General features: G+C 39.4%; 1 protein-coding gene across 1 annotated transcript in view; it reads left to right on the plus strand.

The window, feature by feature from the left end:
• The window catches only part of LOC126187324 (mortality factor 4-like protein 1), a 131,702-nt gene that overhangs the window by 97,070 nt on the left and 10,120 nt on the right, over positions 1-24,512 (plus strand). The window contains exon 9 of the mRNA XM_049928342.1: positions 10,956-11,025. Within this exon, the coding sequence (XP_049784299.1) occupies positions 10,956-11,025 (70 nt within the window). The remainder of the gene's footprint in view (positions 1-10,955; positions 11,026-24,512) is intronic.

Here is a 24,512-nt window from a genome sequence, read left to right on the forward strand (position 1 = left end):
AATGATAAGGGATCTGTCTTTCTCTGTATTCACAGCACATTACACTTGTCTACATTGAGATTCAATTGCCATTCCCTGCACCATGCGTCAATTCGCTGCAGATCCTCCTGCATTTCAGTACAATTTTCCATTGTTACAACCTCTCGGTACACCACAGCATCATCTGCAAAAAGCCTCAGTGAACTTCCGATGTCATCCACAAGGTCATTTATGTATATTATGAATAGCAATGGTCCTATGACACTCCCCTGCGGCACACCTGAAATCACTCTTACTTTGGAAGACTTCTCTCCATTGAGAATGACATGCTGCATTCTGTTCTCTAGGAACTCTTCAATCCAATCAGACAATTGGTCTGATAGTCCATATGCTCTTACTTTGTTCATTAAACGACTGTGGGGAACTGTATCGAACGCCTTGCGGAAGTCAAGAAACACGGCATCTACCTGTGAACCCGTGTCTATGGCCCTCTGAGTCTCGTGGACGAATAGTGCGAGCTGGGTTTCACACGACCGTCTTTTTCGAAACCCATGCTAATTCCTACAGAGTAGATTTCTAGTCCCCAGAAAAGTCATTATACTCGAACATAATACGTGTTCCAAAATTCTACAAGTGATCGACGTTAGAGATATAGGTCTATAGTTCTGCACATCTGTTTGACGTCCCTTCTTGAAAACGTGGATGACCTGTGCCCTTTTCCAATCCTTTGGAACGCTACGCTCTTATAGAGACGTACAGTACACCGCTGCAAGAAGGGGGCAAGTTCTTTCGCGTGCTCTGTGTGAAATCGAACTGGTATCCCATCAGGTCCAGCAGCCTTTCCTCTTTTGAGTGATTTTAATTGTTTCTCTATCCCTCTGTCGTCTATTTCGAGATCTACCACTTTGTCATGTGTACAAAAATCTAGAGAAGGAACTACAGTGCAGTCTTCCTCTGTGAAACAGCTTTGGAAAAAGACATTTAGTATTTCGGCCTTTAGTCTGTCATCCTCTGTTTCAGTACCATTTTGGTCACAGAGTGTCTGGACATTTTATTTTGATCCACCTACTGCTTTGACATAAGACCAAAATTTCTTAGGATTTTCTGCCAAGTCAGTGCATAGAACTTTACTTTCTAATTCATTGAATGCCTCTCGCATAGCCCCCATCATCCATTACATTAATTGAGCAATCTGTCCACATCATTAGACAGAGAAATAATTTGCATTAATTTTTGTCTAAATGACCTTTTTTCTTATTAAGCCTGTCATCTATGGTTTCACTATTTTTAATAATCACCATCATCCTATTAGCAATACATGCCACTGACATCTATCTATACTTTTACTTCCTCCTGCAGAGATGTGTACCAGTCTGTGTATTTGTCCAATTTTAAGTCAGTTCAAATGGATTCAGGCAAACTGCATTGATATAGGTTCCTGTAGTTGGCAGCATGATGCAATTTGCTGCCTGTTCACTATGTCCCTCCCCGCACCCATCCTAGTTCTCAAGCAAGCCAGTATCACTGTTCTCCCTCCAGCCCTTCTGTGATGCTGTGCTGAGCAACTGTGAAACACTGACTGCAGTATCTTCTAAGGTGCAGGTCATGTGGAACAACACTAACTAATATTACATAAATGATCCCAATCATGATACAGTAAAACTCTCAACTTTCACTCATCTTGAGATCTGTTGATGTCTGTTGCTACTATCTCCACACTGGGTCTCGCCACTGTAATTTGTTCTCATGATAACAATTATAGCCAATTTAATATGATTTGTTTTGTTTGTTGGACGTTTAACTGCGGATTAATTTTCTTTCTTGTTTCATCTGATTGTCCATCTCATTCTGAAGCTGGTTAAAAGGTGTTAATGTTTTTACCCTTTATTCTAAGACATGAACAGCAACCGAATTTCTCATTTGCAACCCACTTGGTAAATCATTACTACATCTCATAATAAAATATTGACTTGCATTCGGAGTCAAGTTATGGTTTTTGAAGGACAACATTTTCACCTTTCAGTGTTAACTTTATGTAACAAGCACCTTAAATGTTTGTGTAAAGTATCTATACTTGTATGAGGACTTGTTCAAATGCAGCAAGAGTTTGTAAGATAATAGCATTAAATTCTATGACCTCCAGTGTTTCACAAAATTGTTGAATTTTAAGCAGAGCAGTAGATTGTCGTATTGGCTAGTTCATAGTTACTCGCGTATCCCTTGCACTAATGCTGTGCTAGACAAATGTCACATGACTGAGCAAGGTCAGTACTGTATTGAGCACTTTGGTGTAACGTGGAATCTCGAATCTGTTAGAGCATGAGTCTCATTTGCCCTACCTAACCTTCAAAATAGATCTGCATGTGATCTCAATAGCCCAAGCTTCACCAGTAAATGTAAGTCAACACCTGTATCAATCTATTAAACAAGCAGTAGTTCAATATGTCAGTATCAGATGACCCAGTAGTTTTTTAATGATGAATGTAGGAAAAACCTCATGTTATAATTGAGTAAATGTGGTAATATTTACACCTTCCTTACATTATTATACAAAATGTGTCACTATAATAGAAACTTAATTTTATTGATAAGGGTGACATCTCTGTACCAGGCTAAAAACTTTCGATCTTGCGTTTGTAAATATAACTTGTTGCCACTCGTTACCACAGTTGCGTGTTTTGCTACAATATCAGAGATAACTGTGCAATGAGAAGTGAAAGGAAGCCTGGTGACTAGCACCCTTACATGTAGACCAGCTTCCAGCAAATGGATTGGTGCTGGCCTTGGGTAACTTTTAAAGTACAACATTTGTGCTGTAATTGCTGTGAGATCAGCAGTGGTTGCTGGTCATCAACAGTCCAGGTACAAATCTGTTATCTCTGAAAAGCAGTACAAGCACAGCGAGTGTGCGCTCCATTTCTTAGAGCGAATACTTCACTTTGTATATATTGGCCACGTTTTCAAGAGGGTCATTCAACCTCCTGCAGGTCAGGGTAACACTTCACTGAAGTTGGCACTCCCACCACCCCACCCTCACCATCACCCCCCTCAATGATGCCTACAGTATCTGGTGACATAATACATTGTTTGAAACACAGAACACACTTTCTGTTTTCAGACACAATTTATTTGGACTTTTGTTTTCACACTCAGGATATGACTATTCTGTCTTCAATATAGTACCTTGCATCATTTTCTCTGTTGGCATCTATCAACAGCTATTGCAAACATGGCGTTTTTACATGTTTTTAACAGCATTTGTTTTTCCACCAAACGTACAAAAACATTTCTTTGGATAATTTCAAACTAGTCATTTATGCCCACGGTTCAAGTGATATCTTCTTTATCTACATGGCTATTCAGCAATTCACACTAACATGCCTGGCAGAGGGTTCTTTGAACCACTTTCATACTATTTTTGTCTATCATTCCACTTTCTTAACAGTGTGCGGGAAAAATGAACTCTTGAGTCTTTCTCTAGAAGCTCTCTGATCTGTCATACCTTATTACGAGGGTTGTAAATTTAATAGTGGTAACTATTTATTTAGAGCTCATACAAAATAGGTACGTGTTTCAAAGTTTTACTGACCTTCAAAGTCACCAGCATTGTGTATAACCCATTGCCAATGATGTGGAAGTCGTAGGATACTCTTAGCAGTGCCAGTTGTGCTGACAGTTCGAGCGGCACGCTCTATTGCCTGACAAATTTGTAGCAGTTCTGAAGCGAATGCCATGAAGTGTTTCCTTTAGTTTAGAGTAGTTGCAGCACTCGTCACAGAAGCTGTATGCCCGTCACAAAGAACAAGCGCGTCTTACTCCGTGACAGTGCTACGTCAGTCATTATTGGGAACAGTTGAATTATGTTATAAGAAAAGAGAAAGATACTTACTTACTCTCTTGAGATTCTGATGGTGGGCTTGCAAGAACTTTGAGAGATTTCTGGAACTGAATTTATTGTAAAAGTACTTAACCCTTTGAGTACTGCAGACATGCTATGCTCCGTCACTCCACGCCACCGCGGGGCCTGTGGACTTTGTTTGCTGCTGAAGTGGGTTTTCCCATGGGCCCTGCAGACAGCATTCGCTGCGCGGCCTGGCTGGTACTTGAGTCCTAATGATGGCTTTATACCGCAGCCGGTTCAATTGCCTGTGGACATCAATAGACGCTCAGGGCTGCATGCCAGCCCGTCGCAAGTTCTTTTGTCGCGTGTACTCCCTGGGATTGATGTACCCTATTATTGTTCTGTTCCGCTGTCCCTGCTATCTGAGAAACACTCTGCTACGGATTTCACAGTTGCTATTCGACATTTGTGCTAGCTGGTTCATGTGATCTTCTGCATTCTGCTTCTGTGGTGTCGTTTAGCTATCTGTCGTTTCATCACGATTTTTAGAGTGCTGTCACTTTTGAGTTCTACAGACAGCACATCAGCGTCGTTGCACCGACAAAGAGATACTAGAGATACTGACAAGGAGTGACAGTGACAGTGAGTGTGGCATCTTCAATAAATGTAGTGACGATGAAGATTCATCAGAAGAATCTTGTAGTAATACACCTCCATGTACTTCACCTAGTAGAGCTCACCAGGACCGTTCTTCTTCAGATTCTGAAAGTGAAGAGGAATCGATCCGTAAAAGGCCACACCATAGTGAGAATGAGAAATCTGATTGTCAAAAACATGATTTCAGTCCAGCACTTCACGCATTTGATGACTCGTCTTCAGGACATAATTGCCAACTAGCGCCTGATTCAAGCATTCTATCATTTTTCATGCTATTTCTATCAGAAGATCTGATAGCACTTTAAACGAACCGATTTTTCACTTTCACCATGGCAAATACGTTGAAATCGGTTTGTTCTCGACTATCCACCCAGAAAGATACAGGTTTTGAGTAAGTGTATAGCTTCATTGGTATTTGGCTTCTCATCGCTCGTGTTAAAAAGTTGAGAATAAAGGAATATTGGTCCAGGGAGGTACTTCTGAGTACTCCAATTTTTGACGAAGTTATGTCCCATGACCGTTTTATGTTACTTTTAAGAGCGTTGCATTTTAGTGACAACTTGGCCAATCGTGGAGATGACAGTTTGTTTAAAATTAGAAAAATAATTGATACAGTTCGTGTGGCGCTCCGCAGTCCATTTAATACATACAGACAACTCTTTGTCGATGAAAGCCTATTATTGATCAAAAGTCGCTTATCTTTTAAGCAATACAGTCCTTTGAAGCGAATTAGATTTGGAATCAAAACATTTGTGTTGTGCAGCTGTAAAACTGGACATGTCTTAAATTTCATTGTATACACAGACGCAACAACAGAAATTGAAGTCCATAATTTGGGGAAATCTGGTGATACTGTGGCAACACTAATGAAGCCATACCTTGAACATGGACATACCCTGTATGTCGACAATTGGTATACAAGTCCAGCCTTGTTCCTCTGGCTCCACAACCAGAGAACAGCAGCATGCGGTACTGTACATAGGAACAGGTGCACTTTCCGAAGCTAAAAAAGAAACTGAAAGAAGGAGAAGTTGAGTTTATGTCAACTGACGCAATTCTTGCCATCAAGTGGTGCAAAAAGAGAGAAGTGTTCATGCTGGCTACCTGCAACACTACAGAAATGAGTGACACAGGAAAGACAAACAGGACGACTGGTGAAAAAGTAATGACTCTGAGAAGCTCATCTGCAGAATAAAAGATCACAATCACGATTCAGTATAGTTCTCGAACTTGAGCTCGTCCCACCATCTACTTACTTCTATCTGTACTATCTCCACTATGGGTTTAATTTAATATGATTTATTTCATCCGTTAGAGATTTCATTCTCAATAAATTTTCCACCTTGTTTCATGTGAATGTCAGCATCACGTTCTAAAGCTGATTAAAACCTGGTAATGTTTTTATCCAGTATTCTAATACGTGAACAGTGACCAAACTTCATTTGCAACCCACATAGTAAATCAGTACAGTCTCTTATAATCAAATAAAATATTGATCTGGATTCAGAATTAAGTAATGTTTTTGAAAGATAACATCTCCACTCTTGACTGTTACCAATACTTAAAAAGCGACATGTTGTTTGTACACAGTATCCCTAATATATGAGGACTTTTGTTGTAAACCTATTCAAATAGACAAGAGTTTGTAGGAAGATAAAATTTGGTGCTATTTCCTCCTGTGTTTCACAAAATTATCAAATTTTAAGCAGAGCAATAGACTTGAAGTGATTAGTTCATAGTTTCTTGTATATCCCTTGCACTGACACCATGCGAGTCAAATGTCACATGATTGTTCGAGGACGTCGATACTGTATTGAGCACTTCGTTGTATCAGGAGAGCTTGAACCTGTTCGAAGGCGGATATCATTTACCCAGCCATGCTCTTCTAAATTCTTCAAAATAAATCTGCAGGTTCACTCAATAACTAAAACTTCATTTGTGAATGTGAGACAGTGCTTATATAGTGTATTAAACAATGTAAATATGTTAACCTCAGCAGCAATAGTTTAATCTGTGATCTGTGAATATAAGATGATCCTGTATGTTTCAAATGATGATGGGGTGGGGGACCTCGTCTTACAATGAGATAAATATCATAGTTGGGAAGGAGTGGAGACACTATCTTAGGAAGGGGTTAAGTGAATTTAAATTTGCTTTTTTAAGTAGATATATTTTATATTTATTTTTGGTGGGTTTAGGTGATGTGCTATCCAGTCTCGCTACAACGACCTTGTGGTCGCTAAGCCCCATATATATCTCATGATGGCCCCTATTTGCTCAGGATTATTTGTTGCCAAGAGGTCAGGTATGTCTTTGCAACCATTTATGTTTCAAGTGGGCTCCTGAATTAATTGTTCACAATAATTTTTGAAGAAACCGCTTAGTACAATTTCTGACAATATTCTGTACCTGCCACCGACATGGAACATATTTTTACCAACATATTGAGGGTAGATTGAAGTCATCACCAAGTGTAATTGTATGAGCAGGACACCTAGTTGAAATGACACTCAAGTTTTTTTTTTTTTTTTTTTTTAACTGTTCAGCAACTGTATCATCTGGATTGGGCAGGTGATAAAAGGAACCAATTATTAATTTATTCCTGTTGTCAAGTATAACCTCTACCCATACTAACTCAAAGGAACTTCCTCCTTCAATTTCACTACAAGACAAACTACATCTAACAGCAACAAACATGCTACCACCATTTGTATTTAAAATGTCTTTCCAACCACCATTAGGTCCTTTGTAAAAATTTCAGCAAGTATTACCTCTGGCTTTAGCCACCTACTAGTACTTATAACGATTTTAGCTTAGTGCTTGGTATTAGTGCTTGGAGATCTGGTGCTTTTTCCAGTACAGCTACAGTAGTTTAAAACTACAATATTAATGATTGCTATCATCCTGTGTGTGTCCTGCAGTCTTTGAGATTGAAGCCATTTCTGTACTTTCCAGAGACTCTCTAACCTAGAAAACCACCGAATCCACACAACACAGTCCCCTCTACCCACATAGCCACCTCCCGTGTATAAAGGACCCCTCACCTATTAAGTGTAACTTGGTACCGTACCATTCTATGGTGCAAATCAAGGAATCTGGAGCCAACACAATCGCATAACCATTTGAGCCTCTGATTCAGACACTCTACTTAGCTCTGTATCAAGGGTCTGTAATCAGTCATGCCATTGATGCTACAGTTGGTGAATCTGCCTTCATCTCACAAATAAGACTGGTGGTCTTTACCAATTCAAACAGCTGTCCAAAACCAGAGAGAATTTGTTCTGCTCCAAAACACACACCAATAGTTCCAACATGAGCCACCACCTGTAGTTGGCTGTACCTTACGCTCTTCAATGCATCCAGAAGCTCATTTTCCACATCTGGGATGGCTGCTTCTAGTATGCACATGGAGTGCACACTGGATTTCTCCCCTTCCTTGGCAGTCATATCCCTATGAGGTCTCATTATGAGCCCAACATTGTTGGGCTCCTATCTACCAGTAATGTCCCTGCATCTGGCTCAGGGTCTGTATCAGCCACAGATAGTGCCTGAAACCATTTTGTCAGGTAAACTGGGGAGGTCTTATAATCGCCCTCCACACTTCAGGGTGGAAAGTCTTTCACTGTCTGCCACACCTCGAAATGACCTCCTCCTCGACCACGGGTAAGGGGTCAACCTCAGTGCGGGCAGAGCCAGGGCAGTCACAGCAGTAGAGCAATCAGGAGACGTGGTATGTACTGGACATCTCATGGATCCCCACATCTGGCCTCCCATAGTGATGCCTATTGGCAGCATCATTAAGCTGTGTAGTCGAAGCCAGCTCTGCCTGGAGCTGTGAGCAAAGGGTCGCCAACTCAGTTCGCATCTGAACACAGTAATCACAGTCCCTGTCTATACTGAAGACATCATAGCTATACACTAGACAGTTATTAAAGCGAGGAACTTAGCTACTAGATACACAGATGTGCAAGAAATTTAAGAATTTAAACTAAAATGCAGACAGTTAGATCCCTGGAAAAATAAGTTCGCCTTTTCTCAGTTCAACGTGATCTCATATGATATGGAACTACATTGGTGTATGAAAACTCATTTCAACATTCAAACAAATTATTTATCTCCACAGACATGCAGAAACTACTCCACATTATTTGGATCTCTCGTGTGCCACTTATCTTGTTGGCAGGGAAACCTTTAAATCTTGCATCCGAAGTTTACATTGATTAACTTGTATTTATGTCGATGTCATCTCTCTGTGGTATTCTGTTCATACTTGTGTACAATTTTACATATCAAGCTACTGTCAACAGTGTTACCATTTTGATGTCTACTAACCAAACTGTTAAGAGTCCAAAATAATTTCTGATACCTTGACAAATAGTGCACAGTATACTAAAATCCACTGTGGAGAAGTAACCTATTGTTTACTCTTGCACTGAATAGTTTGTTCATATTTTCATTCAATTTTTTTTTCCCTCTATCATTATTTTTGTGTAAATGGTATTGCCTGCTCTTTCCTGCAAAGGGAGCTGTAGCTATGAAAGTTATATTCTCAGATGCATAACCTCTAGTTTTAAAGGTTACTAAGAATTGTATGTATGGGAAGTATGTTTAGTTCTTCATAGATGTAAATAAAAGAGGCATTTTTCTCAGACAATTTTGGTTGAAAAAGTGAACAGATTTTGTTGTGAAACAACATGGAATATTCTCACTTCAGACCCTGTAGTTCCATGAAGTTCTAAAAGATGCCATGCTATATGTAGCCTTCAAAGCAGTGTCTTTAATGGAGGTGCATTCCAAGCAGAGAGCTGTCATCGAGTTTCTTCTGACGGAAAACCAGAGCATCACAGATATTCCTAGGTGCTTGCAAAATGTCTACAGAGACGTGACTGTGAACAAAAGCATGGCGAGTCATAGGTCACGGTGTATGTCATCACTGCAACAAATCACGCAAACCTGTCCAAGCACACAGCTGTGACTCCTGCAGTGTCGGAACTTGCGGACACTCTCACTTGTGGTGATGAACAGATCACAATCGGGCAACTCACCGCACAGTTGGACGACTCTCTTGGTAGTGCTGCCACACTCATCCGCTGTTTGGGGTACTCAGAGGTGTGTGTCCACTGGGTTCCTTGTAGCCTAACAGAAGACCATAAAGAGCAACAAAGGACCGTGTGTGCAGAACTGCTTGTGTGTTACGAGGCTGATCGTGACAATTTTTTGTCAAACTTTGTCACAGGCAATGAAACGTGGGTTCATCACTTTGAACCGGAAACAAGCAATTCGAGGAGTGACACCACACCACCTCTCCTCCAAAGAAAAGCCACACCCACAGCTGGTAAAGTCAATGCGATGTTCTTCTGGGACTCTGAATGGCTTATTCTGTTCGATTTCCTCCCTCGTGGTGCGACGGTCAACTCTGTAGTGTATTGTGCTATTCACAGGTAGCTGAACATATGACTTCAGCATGTTCATTGCCACAAAAATGCAAATGGGCTTTTCCTCCACGACAACGTAAGGTCTCACACAAGTCTGTGCCCACACTGCTCCTCCCCCTCCTCCTCCAAAGAGGAACACACACAATTTCATTGGACTGTTCTTCCTCATACACCCTATTGTCAGGACCTTGCACCTTCTGACTTCCATCTGTTTGGCCCAATGAAGGATGCACTCCATGGGAAGCAGTACATGGATGATGGGGAGGTTATTGATATAGCAAGATGTTTTCTTCAACATTGATCAGTAGACTGGTACCATGTGGGCATATAGGGCTCCTAGTAAGATGGCATTAGGCCAAAGCATTGAACAGAGATTATGCTGAGAAATAGAATTTTGTAACCTGAAGAGTGGAGATTAATACATTGCATTGAAATCCTGAATAAAACCAACCTGCTTTCAGAAAAAAATGTGTTGTATTATTTGTATGAGTCAGCATTGTCAGTTAGCCATATGGCATGTTCTGTCTGGTTCATTACTGTTTCCTTTACATCTTGTCATGTTTTCAGTATTGGGTTGGTAGGTCAGAAGGTAGTTATGTAGCTAGTTAGTTACATATTCCTTAGATCGTTTGAATGAGTGTCTACATGATTAGTTTATACATGATTAGTGTTAACATTAAAGAACATTATAATTTTTAGCCCTACTCATGAAAGTACATTTATTTATTAATTTTTTTTACAAATATGGTATTCCCCAAGAATTCATTAGTAAAAGTGATATTTTTCCACAGACAGATCAAAATAATTAGTTATTTCTCATAGCAATATCTTTGATTGTAAAGGTGTAAATGAAACACTGACCATTTAATTGGATAGATAAAAAAAACTACTCACCAAATGGCGGCAGAACAACTGTCTCTTATGTGTGTGTTCTGTCACGGCTTGGTGAGTAGATTTTTTTACCTATTCAGTCAAATAATTTTGTCAATAATTGATTGTCTTTGTTGTTTATAAACAATGACCATTGTTTTATAATGTTGCAGCTTCTTCAAGCTAATCCTGATACACCAATGAGCAAGTTGTATGGTGCAGCTCATCTTCTTAGATTATTTGGTTGGTATTTTATCATAACTTAACATTGTATGAGCATGTAAATAATTTGTTTCTAATGGTCGTTTAAATAATAGTTTTTATTGTCCAATGTGGGCTAAAAGTCACAAAGGGGCTATAACTGTGAATAGCTTTCTATATTTATCATTTATTTCCATGGGTATTTCACAGACTTAAAGATCATTGATAGGAAATTGTTTACAGTTGTGTGTAGAATAAACAAAAATGGGAGAAAAGAATAACTGGTCATTCAGTTATAACTAAAGATTAAATGTCCTTCGCCATATTGCTGTTGGTGTTGTGGTCTTCAGTCCAGAGACTGAGGTCTCCTTGCTACACTATCCTGTGTGAGCCTCATCCATCTCCAAATAACTACTGCAACCTACATCCTTCTGAATCTGCTTAGTGTATTCATCTCTTAGTCTCCCTCTCCGAATTTTATCCTCCATGTGTCCCTCCAATACTAAATTGGTGATCCCTTGATGCCTCAGTACGTGCCCTACTGACTGATCCCTTCTCCTAGCCAAGTTGTGCCACAAATTCTTTTTCTTTCCAATTACACTTACTACCTCCTCATTAGTTATGTGATCTACCCATCTAATCTTCAGCATTCTTCTGTAGCACCACATTTCGAAAGCTTCTATTCCCTTCTTGACTAAACTAGTTATTGTCCATGTTTCACTTCCATGCATGGCTGCACTCCATACAAATACTTTAGAAAAAAAAAAAAACCTTCCGACACTTAAATTTATACTCTATGTTAATAAATTTCTCTTCTTCAGAAATGCTTTCTTTGCCAGAGCCAGTCTAGATTTTATATCCTCCCCACTTCAACCATCATCAGTTATTTTGCTTCCCAAATAGCAAAACTCATTTATTACTTTAAGTGCATCATTTCCTAATGTAATTCCCTCAGAATCACCTGATTTAATTCGATGCATTCCATTATCCTCATTTTCCTTTTGTTGATGTTCATCCTCCTTTCAAGACACTGTCCATTCCATTTAGCTGCTCTTCGAAGTCCTTTGCTGTCTCTGACAGAATTACAGTGTCATCAGCAAACCTCGAGGTTTTTATTTCTTTGCCATGGATTTTAATTCCTGTTCCAAATTTTTCTTTTGTTTCCTGTACTTCCCTTTTGTGCCTCTCAACTTGTAACTGCCATTTGGTTTCTGTACAAATTGTAAATAGCCTTTTGCTCCCTATGTTTTACCCTGCCACCTTCAGAATTTGAAAGAGAGTATTCCAGTCACCATTGTCAACAGCCTTCTCTAAGTCCACAAATGCCTTTCCTTAAATTGTCTTCTGAGATAAGTCTTTAGTGTCAGTATTGCCTTGTGTGTTCCAAATTATTGTTATAACGGATAAAAAAAATAAAATGTGGTCGACACCGTGTATATCATTCGCTAAAACAGCAGAAACTCAGACGGCAAACATGAATTAGAACATAAGTGGTTAAAAAAAAGGGGATTCCATCAAGAAATGGCAAAAACAAATGGCTATGACTAAAAAGACAGTGCCCAATATGCAATGTAGCTAAAATGATGTCCTAGTGGCGAGAGAGCCGAGAGGAGGTTGGCCAAGCTGCAGGAAGAGGTTTAATTCGCCGTAGCTTGTTCCCATAAAGGGAAGACCAGTGGTGACGCCAAAGTGACACCGTGTGCTGACAGATGGCAACACAGAGATCATCAGAGGGAATGGAAGAACTAGCAGGCTGAGGTATGAGGACTGCAGTGTAGGCAGCAGCATCAGTGGCCCCGTTTCCTGTCAGACCAATGTGACCAGGGACTCACATAACCAGCACAGTTGCTACATCAAGACTTAGCAAGTGAATGCTTTCTTGGACCCGTTGCACTAAGGGGCAGACAGTGTACAGCACACTGAGGCTTTGAAGGACACAGAGAGAGAGAGGGAGCAAATGACGCAATTGAAAAGCCATTGTTGCCAGATGTACTGCCTGGCCTGATATAGAGCTAAGAGCTCTGAGGTGTTTCAGAAGCCGATGCCAAAAATCGTCGGTGCCAGTGACAAAGGCACACCCGACACCACGGTCATTCCGAGAACCGTCAGTATACACGAAGGTACTATTGCGAAGTTCTGTGCGAAGGTGGAGAAACTTACCGCAATAGAGCAAGTCTGGTGTAGTGTCCTTAGGAAGTGAATGTAGTCCAAGTTGAACACAGGCTGCTGCACAAAGGCGAGGTAAGTGAAGGGTTCACACCCATCGGGAAAGTGGCAGGTAGTTTGAAGTTAAGCTACTGGAGCAATAGCTAAAAGCAAATTCTAGGAGGTAACAGAGAAGAGGTACTCACCCCGTACTAGTGATCAAAGGAGACATCGAAGGAGGAGGCATTGCACAGATGGCCAGGGATGGCAGACAAACGGCATGCATATCTGCTGGTATGACAGTGAGAGTTTGGCAGTTCCTGCATACAGACTCCCAACTGGGCTAGAGTAAACAGTGCCAGTGGCCAAGCGGATGCCTCAATGGTGGATTGTATTGGCACAGCGTAAGATGCATGGACATGCAGATGCATAAATGAAACACCTATATTCTAGTTTTGAACAGGCAAGGGATCGGTGCAAATGGAGGAGGGTGGTCCGATCCACCCTCCAGGAAGTACTGCTGAGAACACACAGGACATTGAGGGACTGGGTACAGCGGGCAGCCAGGTAAGACGTGTGGGAGGACCAGGAAAGTTCCTGTCAAGCATGAGCCCCAGGAATTTTGTAATTTCAACAAACGGAAGAGCAACACACCCTAGGTGTAAAGACAGTGGCAGAAATGCATATAAATGGTTTTGTCAGTGGAAAAGCAAAAGCCATTGTCTGTGCTCTACGCCTAAAGACATCTAAGATGGTGCTGAAGATGTCTCTCTAGGAGACAGGTCTGTGGAGAAATGCAATTGGTAGAAAATCATCAATGAAAAGGGAGCCGGTGAAGTCCGGTGAGAGACAGGCCATCAGAGGGTTAATGATGGTAGCAAAGAGGACTGCACTCAGGACGGAACCCTGAGGCACACAGTTTTTCTGGATAAAGGTGTCTAAAAGGCAGAACCCATGTGTATCTTGAAAACACTGTCTTTCAAAAATTCCTGAAGGAAGTGGGCTGACAGCCTCGGAAGCCCCACTTGTAGAGTGTACAGAGGACACCAGTCATCCAGCAGGTGTCTTAAGCTTTCTCCGAATAAAAAAGGAAAAAAGAAAACATGACCATATTATGGTATTTCCACAGTAAACTGTTCGTGACGTGTTGACAAAGTGACCACTGCAAAACGGCACACCTGAAATCCCTATTGTGCTGTGGTTAGTAAATTATGAGACTCGAGCTACCATACCAGCTGGGCATGACTAACAAAAATTGTGATCATTTCCAGCAGAAACTGCAACCTTTGCCTCTCTCATAACCAAAATGGTATTCACACAAAGCTGTTGCCAGGACTCGTTAACAGAAAATTAGATAATTATATGGAGGATTTTTTTTTTTTTTAAATCATACTGCTCGAAACATGTATTTAACATGCATGGGCAATGTTACAGTAATTACATTTAGATTATTAATACACAAAATATATAGATTCCGTGCTATTAAGTAAAAGATCATTTAAGTATATTTAACATAGCATTCCTGAGGTCAAATCATGTCAGCACCATACTGTATGGGCACTTCAATATAAGCCATTTTTTAAACTCATTTTTAAAAATTCTAGCAGAAAGCTGTTTCAGGTTGTTTGGCAGAGAATTTACAATATTGCTCCCTTAATAAATGGGGTATTTGTTGTTAGATTCAATCTTCTGCTCACCATATGCAAGTCTGATTTGTGTCTTGTATTGTAATCATGGATTTCCATATTCCCGTTTGTCACTTTTTTGTCTTTTTTTCACCAATAATATTGATTGAAACATATACTGCATAGATTGTCATAATATTAAAATTAATAAACATGTTTTTGCATGAAGTTCTGGGTCTTACTTTCGCCATAGTTCTTATTACTCTTTTCTGCAATACAAATACCCTTCTTATATTGTATTGGCTACACCCACCCCACAATACAATTCCATAAGATAGATGGGGATACACCAACCCAAAATACGCTATTTTTATTGCTTCAATATCTAGCTATTGAACTAATCTCCTTAGTAAATACAGACTATATGTTATTTTACCACAGACATGATCTATTTGCTGATTCCACGAAAGTCTGTCATCTATACATATCCCCAGAAATTTACATTCTGAACAGGTAATTTCCTGAATGTCCTCATTTACAACAGTATTTGTATTTGAGCCACTTGTCTTAAAATAAATTAAATAAGTTTTGTTAATATTGACCCTCAGGTTTTCTTTTTCAAAATGTGTTTGGGCTTTTTCAACAAAATTCTGTACCACTGAATTTAGGCCATCATTACTACGTGCCCAGCAAACCCCAGAGGTGTCATCAGCATACATAGTAATACAATGACTGGTGTCTAATACTTTTGGGAAATCATTCACGTAGCAAATAAACAAGAAGGGGCCCAAAATAGAGCCTTGTGGCACACCAAAATTTATATTTCTTATGTTTGATCTTCTTTTTTTGATTACCTCTCCATTATCATACACAACTTCTGTGCATTGTTGTCTGTCTTTAAAGTAAGATTCTATTAAAAGCAACAGTTTCCCACTGACACCATTACAAGCAAGATTGTCATAACTTTCCTCTTTCTCTTATCCAACTCATTATTTTCCTGGTGTTTTGTGTATATACCTGATTGTCAAATATTGATTCACAAATTTATGTGTTGAGCAGTCTTGAGACAAATTGAGTGTGTTAATTACATTTCTCTTTTCAAATTGTCGCCTAAGGAATCTTACACATTCATTGAAGCAAAGTTCATTAATACTCAATCTTCTTAGCTTCTTTTAAAAATGTGCGCAAATTCTGCCTCCAGATTTCTTCTGGTTGGACTTGAGTTTCAGAATATCCAGTACAGAAAACAATTTTACCTATATATGCTGATGTCTGTGCACTGTGTTGGCACTGAGCTGAAAGTATTACTTGTACGAGGCTTTCTACAGTGGGTTTGGTGATTCTAAACTTGACAGAACATATACTGAAATACAGCTGGTAATATTTCATAATTGTGTTTTCTTCCATTTATTCATTATGTAGAGAGCCCGTGTTAAGAGGAAAAAGCTCAAGGAAGATAGACTAATTTGTTTCACAGTGTCAGTTGTTATATCGGTAAAGAAATCTGAGAGACAGAAAATTGCACCTACAAAAACCCTACAGGATAGCCATCTGTGCTTCCCGAATGAATGTGGAAGATTGGATATGTAAACTGCATTTACTGGGTCAGAGGCTGGTGTATATCAAAACAAATGCTAGATCCAGTTTCATATTGATAATTCATTGAAAACGCTAAAATTTGTGTTACACATTGAAGTCTCTAAACCTAACAGGAAATCTGATACGAAGAGAAAATATATATAATACAAATATGGGTGAAAAAATGCTGATGTGATAGAATTAGGTAATAAATGCATGAATGGTGCTGGAACACCCTCTAGCCTCATTACGTGATCCAAACAATAGCCACAACATGAGGCCATGCTTTGTTATGGAACAATGAGGTGTTTGTAGCTTCCTTGTTTGGATACTTGTCACAAAGAGCATCATACAGATTGGCAGGAGTGTGTCCATGTGTCTAGATGTTGATGATTGTACTACTTACATGGTACACCATTAACCATATACCATGTGTGCCTCAGAATACAGTCATGATTATTATTATTATTGACTTTTTTTCTCAGACTTAAGTCTGGTTAAAAATGGAACGTGACGCGGACCTCGGTCAAGCGTGACTTCCTTCTAACTGTATGGTATATGTTATATTGCATTTAGGAACTTTCGGGTAATTGAACATGTATCAATAATTACAGATTTTTGCAGTTGTATATATATGTTTGGATGTAGCTGTATTGCATTGATGTACTGGTGAATATTGTGAGGTATGACTCCTGTAGTTGATAGTATAATTGGGATAATGTCGACTTTATCCTGATGCCACATGTCCTTGACTTCCTCAGCCAGTTGGATGTATTTTTCAATTTTTTCTCCTGTTTTCTTCTGTATATTTGTTGTGTTGGGTATGGATATTTCAATTAGTTGTGTTAATTTCTTCTTTTTATTGGTGAGTATGATGTCAGGTTTGTTATGTGGTGTTGTTTTATCTGTTATAATCATTCTGTTCCAGTATAATTTGTATTCATCATTCTCCAGTACATTTTGTGGTGTGTACTTGTATGTGGGAACGTGTTGTTTTATTAGTTTATGTTTTATGGCAAGTTGGTGATGTATTATTTTTGCTACATTGTCATGTCTTCTGGGGTATTCTGTATTTGCTAGTATTGTACATCCGCTTGTGATGTGATCTACTGTTTCTATTTGTTGTTTGCAAAGTCTGCATTTATCTGTTGTGGTATTGGGATCTTTAATAATATGCTTGCTGTAATATCTGGTGTTTATTGTTTGATCCTGTATTGCGATCATGAATCCTTCCGTCTCACTGTATATATTGCCGTTTCTTAGCCATGTGTTGGATGCGTCTTGATCTATGTGTGGCTGTGTTAGATGATACGGGTGCTTGCCGTGTAGTGTTTTCTTTTTCCAATTTACTTTCTTTGTATCTGTTGATGTTATGTGATCTAAAGGGTTGTAGAAGTGGTTATGAAATTGCAATGGTGTAGCTGATGTATTTAGATGAGTGATTGCTTTGTGTATTTTGCTAGTTTCTGCTCGTTCTAGAAAAAATTTTCTTAAATTGTCTACCTGTCCATAATGTAGGTTTTTTATATCTATAAATCCCCTTCCACCTTCCTTTCTGCTTAATGCGAATCTTTCTGTTGCTGAATGTATGTGATGTATTCTATATTTGTGGCATTGTGATCGTGTAAGTGTATTGAGTGCTTCTAGGTCTGTGTCACTCCATTTCACTACTCCAAATGAGTAGGTCAATACTGGTATAGCATAAGTATTTATAGCTTTTGTCTTGTTTCTTGCTGTCAATTCTGTTTTCAGTATTTTTGTTAGTCTTTGTCTATATTTTTCTTTTAGTTCTTCTTTAATATTTGTATTATCTATTCCTATTTTTTGTCTGTATCCTAGATATTTATAGGCATCTGTTTTTTCCATCGCTTCTATGCAGTCGCTGTGGTTATCCAATATGTAATCTTCTTGTTTAGTGTGTTTTCCCTTGACTATACTATTTTTCTTACATTTGTCTGTTCCAAAAGCCATATTTATATCATTGCTGAATACTTCTGTTATCTTTAGTAATTGGTTGAGTTGTTGATTTGTTGCTGCCAGCAGTTTTAGATCATCCATGTATAGCAAATGTGTGATTTTGTGTGGGTATGTTCCAGTAATATTGTATCCATAATTTGTATTATTTAGCATGTTGGATAGTGGGTTCAGAGCAAGACAGAACCAGAAGGGACTTAATGAGTCTCCTTGGTATATTCCACGCTTAATCTGTATTGGCTGTGATGTGATGTTATCTGAATTTGTTTGGATATTAAGTGTGGTTTTCCAGTTTTTCATTACTGTGTTTAGAAACTGTATCAATTTAGGATCTACTTTGTATATTTCCAAAATCTGTAGTAACCATGAGTGGGGTACACTATCAAAGGCTTTTTGGTAATCAATGTATGCGTAGTGTAGGGACCTTTGTTTAGTTTTCGCTTGATATGTCACCTCTGTATCTATTATCAGTTGCTCTTTACATCCTCGTGCTCCTTTGCAGCAGCCTTTTTGTTCTTCATTTATAATTTTGTTCTGTGTTGTATGTGTCATTAATTTCTGTGTGATGACTGAAGTTAATATTTTGTATATTGTTGGTAGGCATGTTATGGGGCGATATTTAGCTGGGTTTGCTGTGTCTGCTTGATCTTTAGGTTTCAGATAGGTTATTCCATGTGCAAGTGTATCAGGGAATGTGTATGGGTCTGCAATGTAACTGTTAAATAATTTAGTTAGATGTGAATGTGTTGAGGTGAACTTCTTTAGCCAGTAATTTGCTATTTTATCATTTCCAGGGGCTTTCCAATTATGTGTAGAATTAATTGCTCGGGTGACTTCATGTTGCAAAATTATCACTTCAGGCATTTGTGGTATCATCTTGTATGTGTCTGTTTCTGCTTGTATCCACCGTGCATGCCTGTTATGTTGTACCGGGTTTGACCATATGTTGCTCCAGAAGTGTTCCATGTCTGTTATGTTTGGTGGATTGTCTATTTTAATGTGTGTGTTATCCATTGTTTGGTAAAATCTCTTTTGGTTTGTGTTGAATGTTTGGTTTTGTTTCCTTCTATTTTCACTTTTTTTGTATCTTCTAAGTCGTTTGGCCAATGCTTGTAATTTCTGCTTTTTTTCATCTAATTGCTCTATTGCTTCTTGTTGTGAGATTTTACCTAACCTTTTTCGTTTTTTGTCTGATATTTCATTTCTTATAAATTGCGTTAGCTGTCCGATGTCTTTTCTCAGTTTTTCTATTCTGATCTGTAGCCTGTGTTGCCATGCTGGTTTTGTGGGTTTCTTCTGTGTGTTGGTTTGTTCTGATCTCTGCCTAGTGTGTATATTTAGTGTAGTGAGTGCTCCTATATAAACCAGTAGTTGTAACTCTTCCATAGTTGTGTTTTCATTTATTTTGTTGTGTATGATTGTGTTGATAGTTTTTATTGTTGTTTCGACTTGTGGGTTATTTGGCGGTCTATGCAAGAATGGTCTAATGTCTGTATTTGTGTCTTTGTATTCTATATATGTCACCTGAAATTTCTCTTCTATATCTAACACATGTGTCTCTTCGTGTTTTATTTGTGCCTGTTCTGGTGGCTGTGTTAAGATTTCGTTTTCCTCTGATTGTTTAATTGATGCGTGTTGGTCTTTGTTTGTTTGCTCTGGGATGTTTGAGTCCATTATTGTGTTTTCTTCTTCTTCTGATTGCACATTATTTTGTTCTAGTATTTGTTGTACTTGTTGTTTGATGTTTTCTAATTCTGACTGGGGTATCCTGTTATTTTTTATTACTACACGGATCTGATCAGCTAGTCGTTGTTCTGTTAAAAATTTTAATTCCGGGTATCTGGTAATAAATGTTGTGTATACTTGTGATCTGTATCCAGTTGTGTTGGTTCCTAGGTTTGTTGCTTGGTAATAACAGAACATGAGGTGTCGATTAACTTCATCTGACCATCTCATCCTCTGCCTTTGTTTTCCTTCTAGGGTGGTTGCAGGAAGCATATCCTGCAAAACACCTCTATTTGGATTTAAATCATTTTCCAGTTGGCTAGCAGTGTCGTTACCATTGTGGGCGGGCATAGGGTTCAAGCGTCGTCCCCGACCATGACGGCGCTTGTCCGAGGCTTCTTTAGTTCTGTCCTGCACCAAGTAATCACACTAAAAGGGGGGTTAGCCCTATTAGTGGTTTGTTCTTTTCGTCGCCTTTTACGACTGGCAGAACATACCGGAGGCCTATTCTTTTCCCGGGCCTCCACGGGATTTATTATTATTATTATTATTATTATTATTATCATCACTTAAAATTTCTTTGGCAGTGGAGAAGAGAAATACTTCCACACCATAGTGGCCTGCAAAAATACATTCACTTAATGGCGTACCCAGTGTTTATAACTAGATATTATCTCTTTCTGAAAGCCTCGGTTGGCTGCTTGTGGTTATCTGACATGTTGTTTGGGAGCCATCAGTTGGTCTTTCACAAAGTGCAGTTGCTTATGTTTAATTTAGTAAACATGAATTTTTTTGTGTAATATATATTTTTTTTCCTGATAGCTTTTTACATGAATTTTCCCTCAGCTTTGTAAAAATATGGTGTGCCTGTTACACTGATCCGTATTCAGGTGAAACTGATTGTGCTTATTGATATTGTAGATTATCAACAAGTTTGTATTTGTTTATATTATTTCTGAGGGGTGTTGCTCTTGTACTCTGAGCAAACTTAATTGGATACAAGGGGTTCCCTCCAGTATGTAATTATACCAGAAAACCTATTCACATTTGTGTGTGACTTTCCTTTAGTAAATTATTTTCAACAAGCAGTCAAACTCATTTCTTCTTTTTCAAAGAATTTAAATTCTCATCTCATTTTCAATTCTGGCATATTGTTGAAAGAGTTCAGCACTCACGTGATTGCACAAATTATTTACAATATCAGTTTATCAACTTGATACCACTGTTGGTGCCTACTGATTGACTAAATACAGAGTGATTGTAAGTATAGTTCAAGTTCCAAAAAAATGATCCATTGTTCAGAATGAAAGCTGTAAATAAATGAAGCATTGCTCAGAATTATGCAAAATTTCAATGGAATATTATTGAAGAAGGGGGAAACATTAAGGAAACAAAAAAATTCAACGAAAAATGTCCCACTGAACATCGCTGTAAACATCATAATGTTAATGAGTTCAGTTGCAGTGGACAGATGAAATGCAATGCAATGACTATAGCGTGAATTGCACACTAAACCAATCATACTGTGCAGAATGCATGACCACACAAGTTTGGCATACAACAGCTGTGGCCTTGTTAGTTACGTAAAGCCATCCACCACAGCAAGGTTGTATCACATTGGATGGGAAAAATAGGTTTTTAATTGTCGTGAGACCAGAAGACTGTGTAAAAAGTAACAATGGGTTTACAGTTGTCATGAGACTGGTGCGAGAACTGTTCAACATGCTGTTCACTGTTTTCTACCACAAGTTAGAATCGAGAAACGGCATGATCCACAATGACCAGAGTTTCTCAGAGGTCATGTCCAGAATGTGTTGCACAATGTGTGCTTTCAGTACAAGTATGCTAGTAATCAGAGCACTGAATGTGACATTTTTCAGATAACACCCACAGCCAGAAGTCACACAGATTAAGATAAGCCAGGCTGTAAGGAAATTATGGCTGAGAATTCTAGCATTACCAAAATGCCTCTGCAGCAGGTGCTACTTTACAAGCTGCTCATTGTGCAGAAGAGTGCCATCTTGCATAAAAATAATCCTACCCACATATCCACATTGTTGGAGGATTGGAATGATGTTGGTGCGAAAAAGACTCTTAATAGTATCTACCAGTGATGGTACAGATCACAGGACCCGTCTCTCTGGAGGTCGGGGGGGGGGGGGGGGGGGAGGCCCTACAATGAACAACATTGTCAGGTCACAGACATGTCCAGAGTTGGGGCAATTTCCCTTGCACTGCATATTTGCATACCGCTGCTCGATTCCTCAAGCAGTGCTGTGGACACATCTTCTACTGGTGTTGGATCTGTTGTTTTCCTTCCTCTGCCATATTACACTTCAAAAGAACCTGTCTTTTCAAATTACATAATCATTTTCTCCAGGCCAATGGCAGACATCAGAGCAACCCCTTTTTTCGTACCCTTGTGCATCCGGAACTTCTGGAGAGCTAACAGTGCACAGTCACTGTTCTCATAAAAGAGAATTATCAGCAGTGCACGATCCTGCATTACAGTCATGACAAGCATCTCAAATGCAAACTGAGGAACAGCTGTGTACCCCATGTCATTTATTTTGCATATTCTACCAATATAGTGCCATCTACCAGTAAAATTTTTGTAAATTTGTTTTTGCTTCCGTAACATGTCCCCTATCTTTGATAATATTCCGTTCAAGTTTGATGTTGTTCTGAGTTGTAGTTATTTTTTTACAGCATTTTGAAACTGAGACTTCGGTTATAATCGGTTTGTACATAATCAACTTTACATAATTAGCTTTTTTACGGGTTAGTTACAGGGCAGTAATTCAGTTAATAATAATAATAATAATAATAATAATAATGTACACTGCTTATTATGACAAATGGGTTTCCATCCTCTCACAGATGATGGTTATCATATAAATCTTAGTGATTTCCAACCTAGCTGAAGTTGCCGCATGTGTAAAGATCCAGCCCTGTCACATTGCCCTCACTCTCCATGTGAAACAGCTCTAGCATCATTGGTGACATGAATTGCCTTATAACACTAACAAACATAAATAATAAACATACTATGTCTCCAGGAAAGTGTAATTCCATCAAATTGATAGATCACCTACACCTGAGGTACAGGCAAGATTTCCCCCTGGGGTGCTGTTCCAGTGTTGGAGAGCCTTGGCAATACTGATTATTTAAGGAGGAAAAAATCAAGATGGACTGAGGTGTGAATTGGAGTTTGTGTTAGGGAGGGCATTGGACTAGGACAGTTGGTGGTGGAGCTGTGTTAGCCAGAATGCCAACTGAGGTGTAGTGGATAACATACACTATGTGATCAAATGTTTCCGGACACTCCCAAAAACGTACGTTTTTCATATTAGATGCATTGTGCTGCCACCTACTGCCAGGTACTCAATATCAGTGACCTCAGTAGTCAATAGACATCGTGAGAGAGCAGAATGGGGCGCTCCGCAGAACTCACGGACTTGGAACGTGGTCAGGTGATTGCATGTCACTTGTCATATGGCTGTACGCAAGATTTCCACACTCCTAAACCTCCCTAGGTCCACTGTTTCCCAATGTGATAGTGAAACGGAAACATGAAGGGGCATGTACAGCACAGAAGCGTACAGGTGAACTCGTCTGTTAACTGACAGAGACCACCGACAGTTGAAGAGGGTTGTAATGTCTAATAGACAGACATCTATCCAGACCATCATTCAGGCATTCCAAACTGCAACAGGATCCAGTGCAAGTACTATGACAGTTAGGCGGGAGGTGAGTAAACTTGGATTTTGTGGTCGAGCAGGTAAATGCCAAACGACGCCGCACTTGTGTAAGGAGCGTAAACATTGGAGGATTGAGCAGTGGAAAAACGTTATGTGGAGTGACGAATCATGGTACACAATGTGGCGATCCGATGGCAGCGTGTGGATATGGCGAATGGCTGGTGAACATAATCTGCCAACGTGTGTAGAGCCAACAGTAAGATTCGGAGGTGGTGGTGTTATGGTGTGGTCATGTTTTTCATGGAGGGGTCTTGCACCCATTGTTGTTTTGCATGGCACTATCACAGCACAGGCCTACACTGATGTTTTAAGCGCCTTCTTACTTCCCACTGTTGAAGAGCAATTTAGGGTGGCGACTGCTCTTTCAACACGATCGAGCACCTGTTCATAATGCACAGCCTGTGGCGGAGTGAATAGACAACAATAACATCCCTGTAATGGACTGGCCTGCACAGAATCCTGACCTGAATCCTATAGAACACATTTGGGATGTTTTGGAATGCCGACTTTATGCCAGGTCTCACTGACTGACATTGACACCTCTGTTCAGTGCAGCACTCCATGAAGAATGGGCTGCCATTCCCCAAGAAAGCTTCCAGCACCTTATGGAACATATGCCTGCAAGAGTGGAAGCCATAATCAAGGCTAAGGGTGTGCCAACACCATATTGAATTCCAGCATTACCGACAGAGGGCGCCACGAACTTGTAAGCTATTTTCAG

This window comes from Schistocerca cancellata, chromosome 5 (assembly GCF_023864275.1).
Source record: "Schistocerca cancellata isolate TAMUIC-IGC-003103 chromosome 5, iqSchCanc2.1, whole genome shotgun sequence".
Lineage (NCBI taxonomy): Eukaryota > Metazoa > Arthropoda > Insecta > Orthoptera > Acrididae > Schistocerca > Schistocerca cancellata.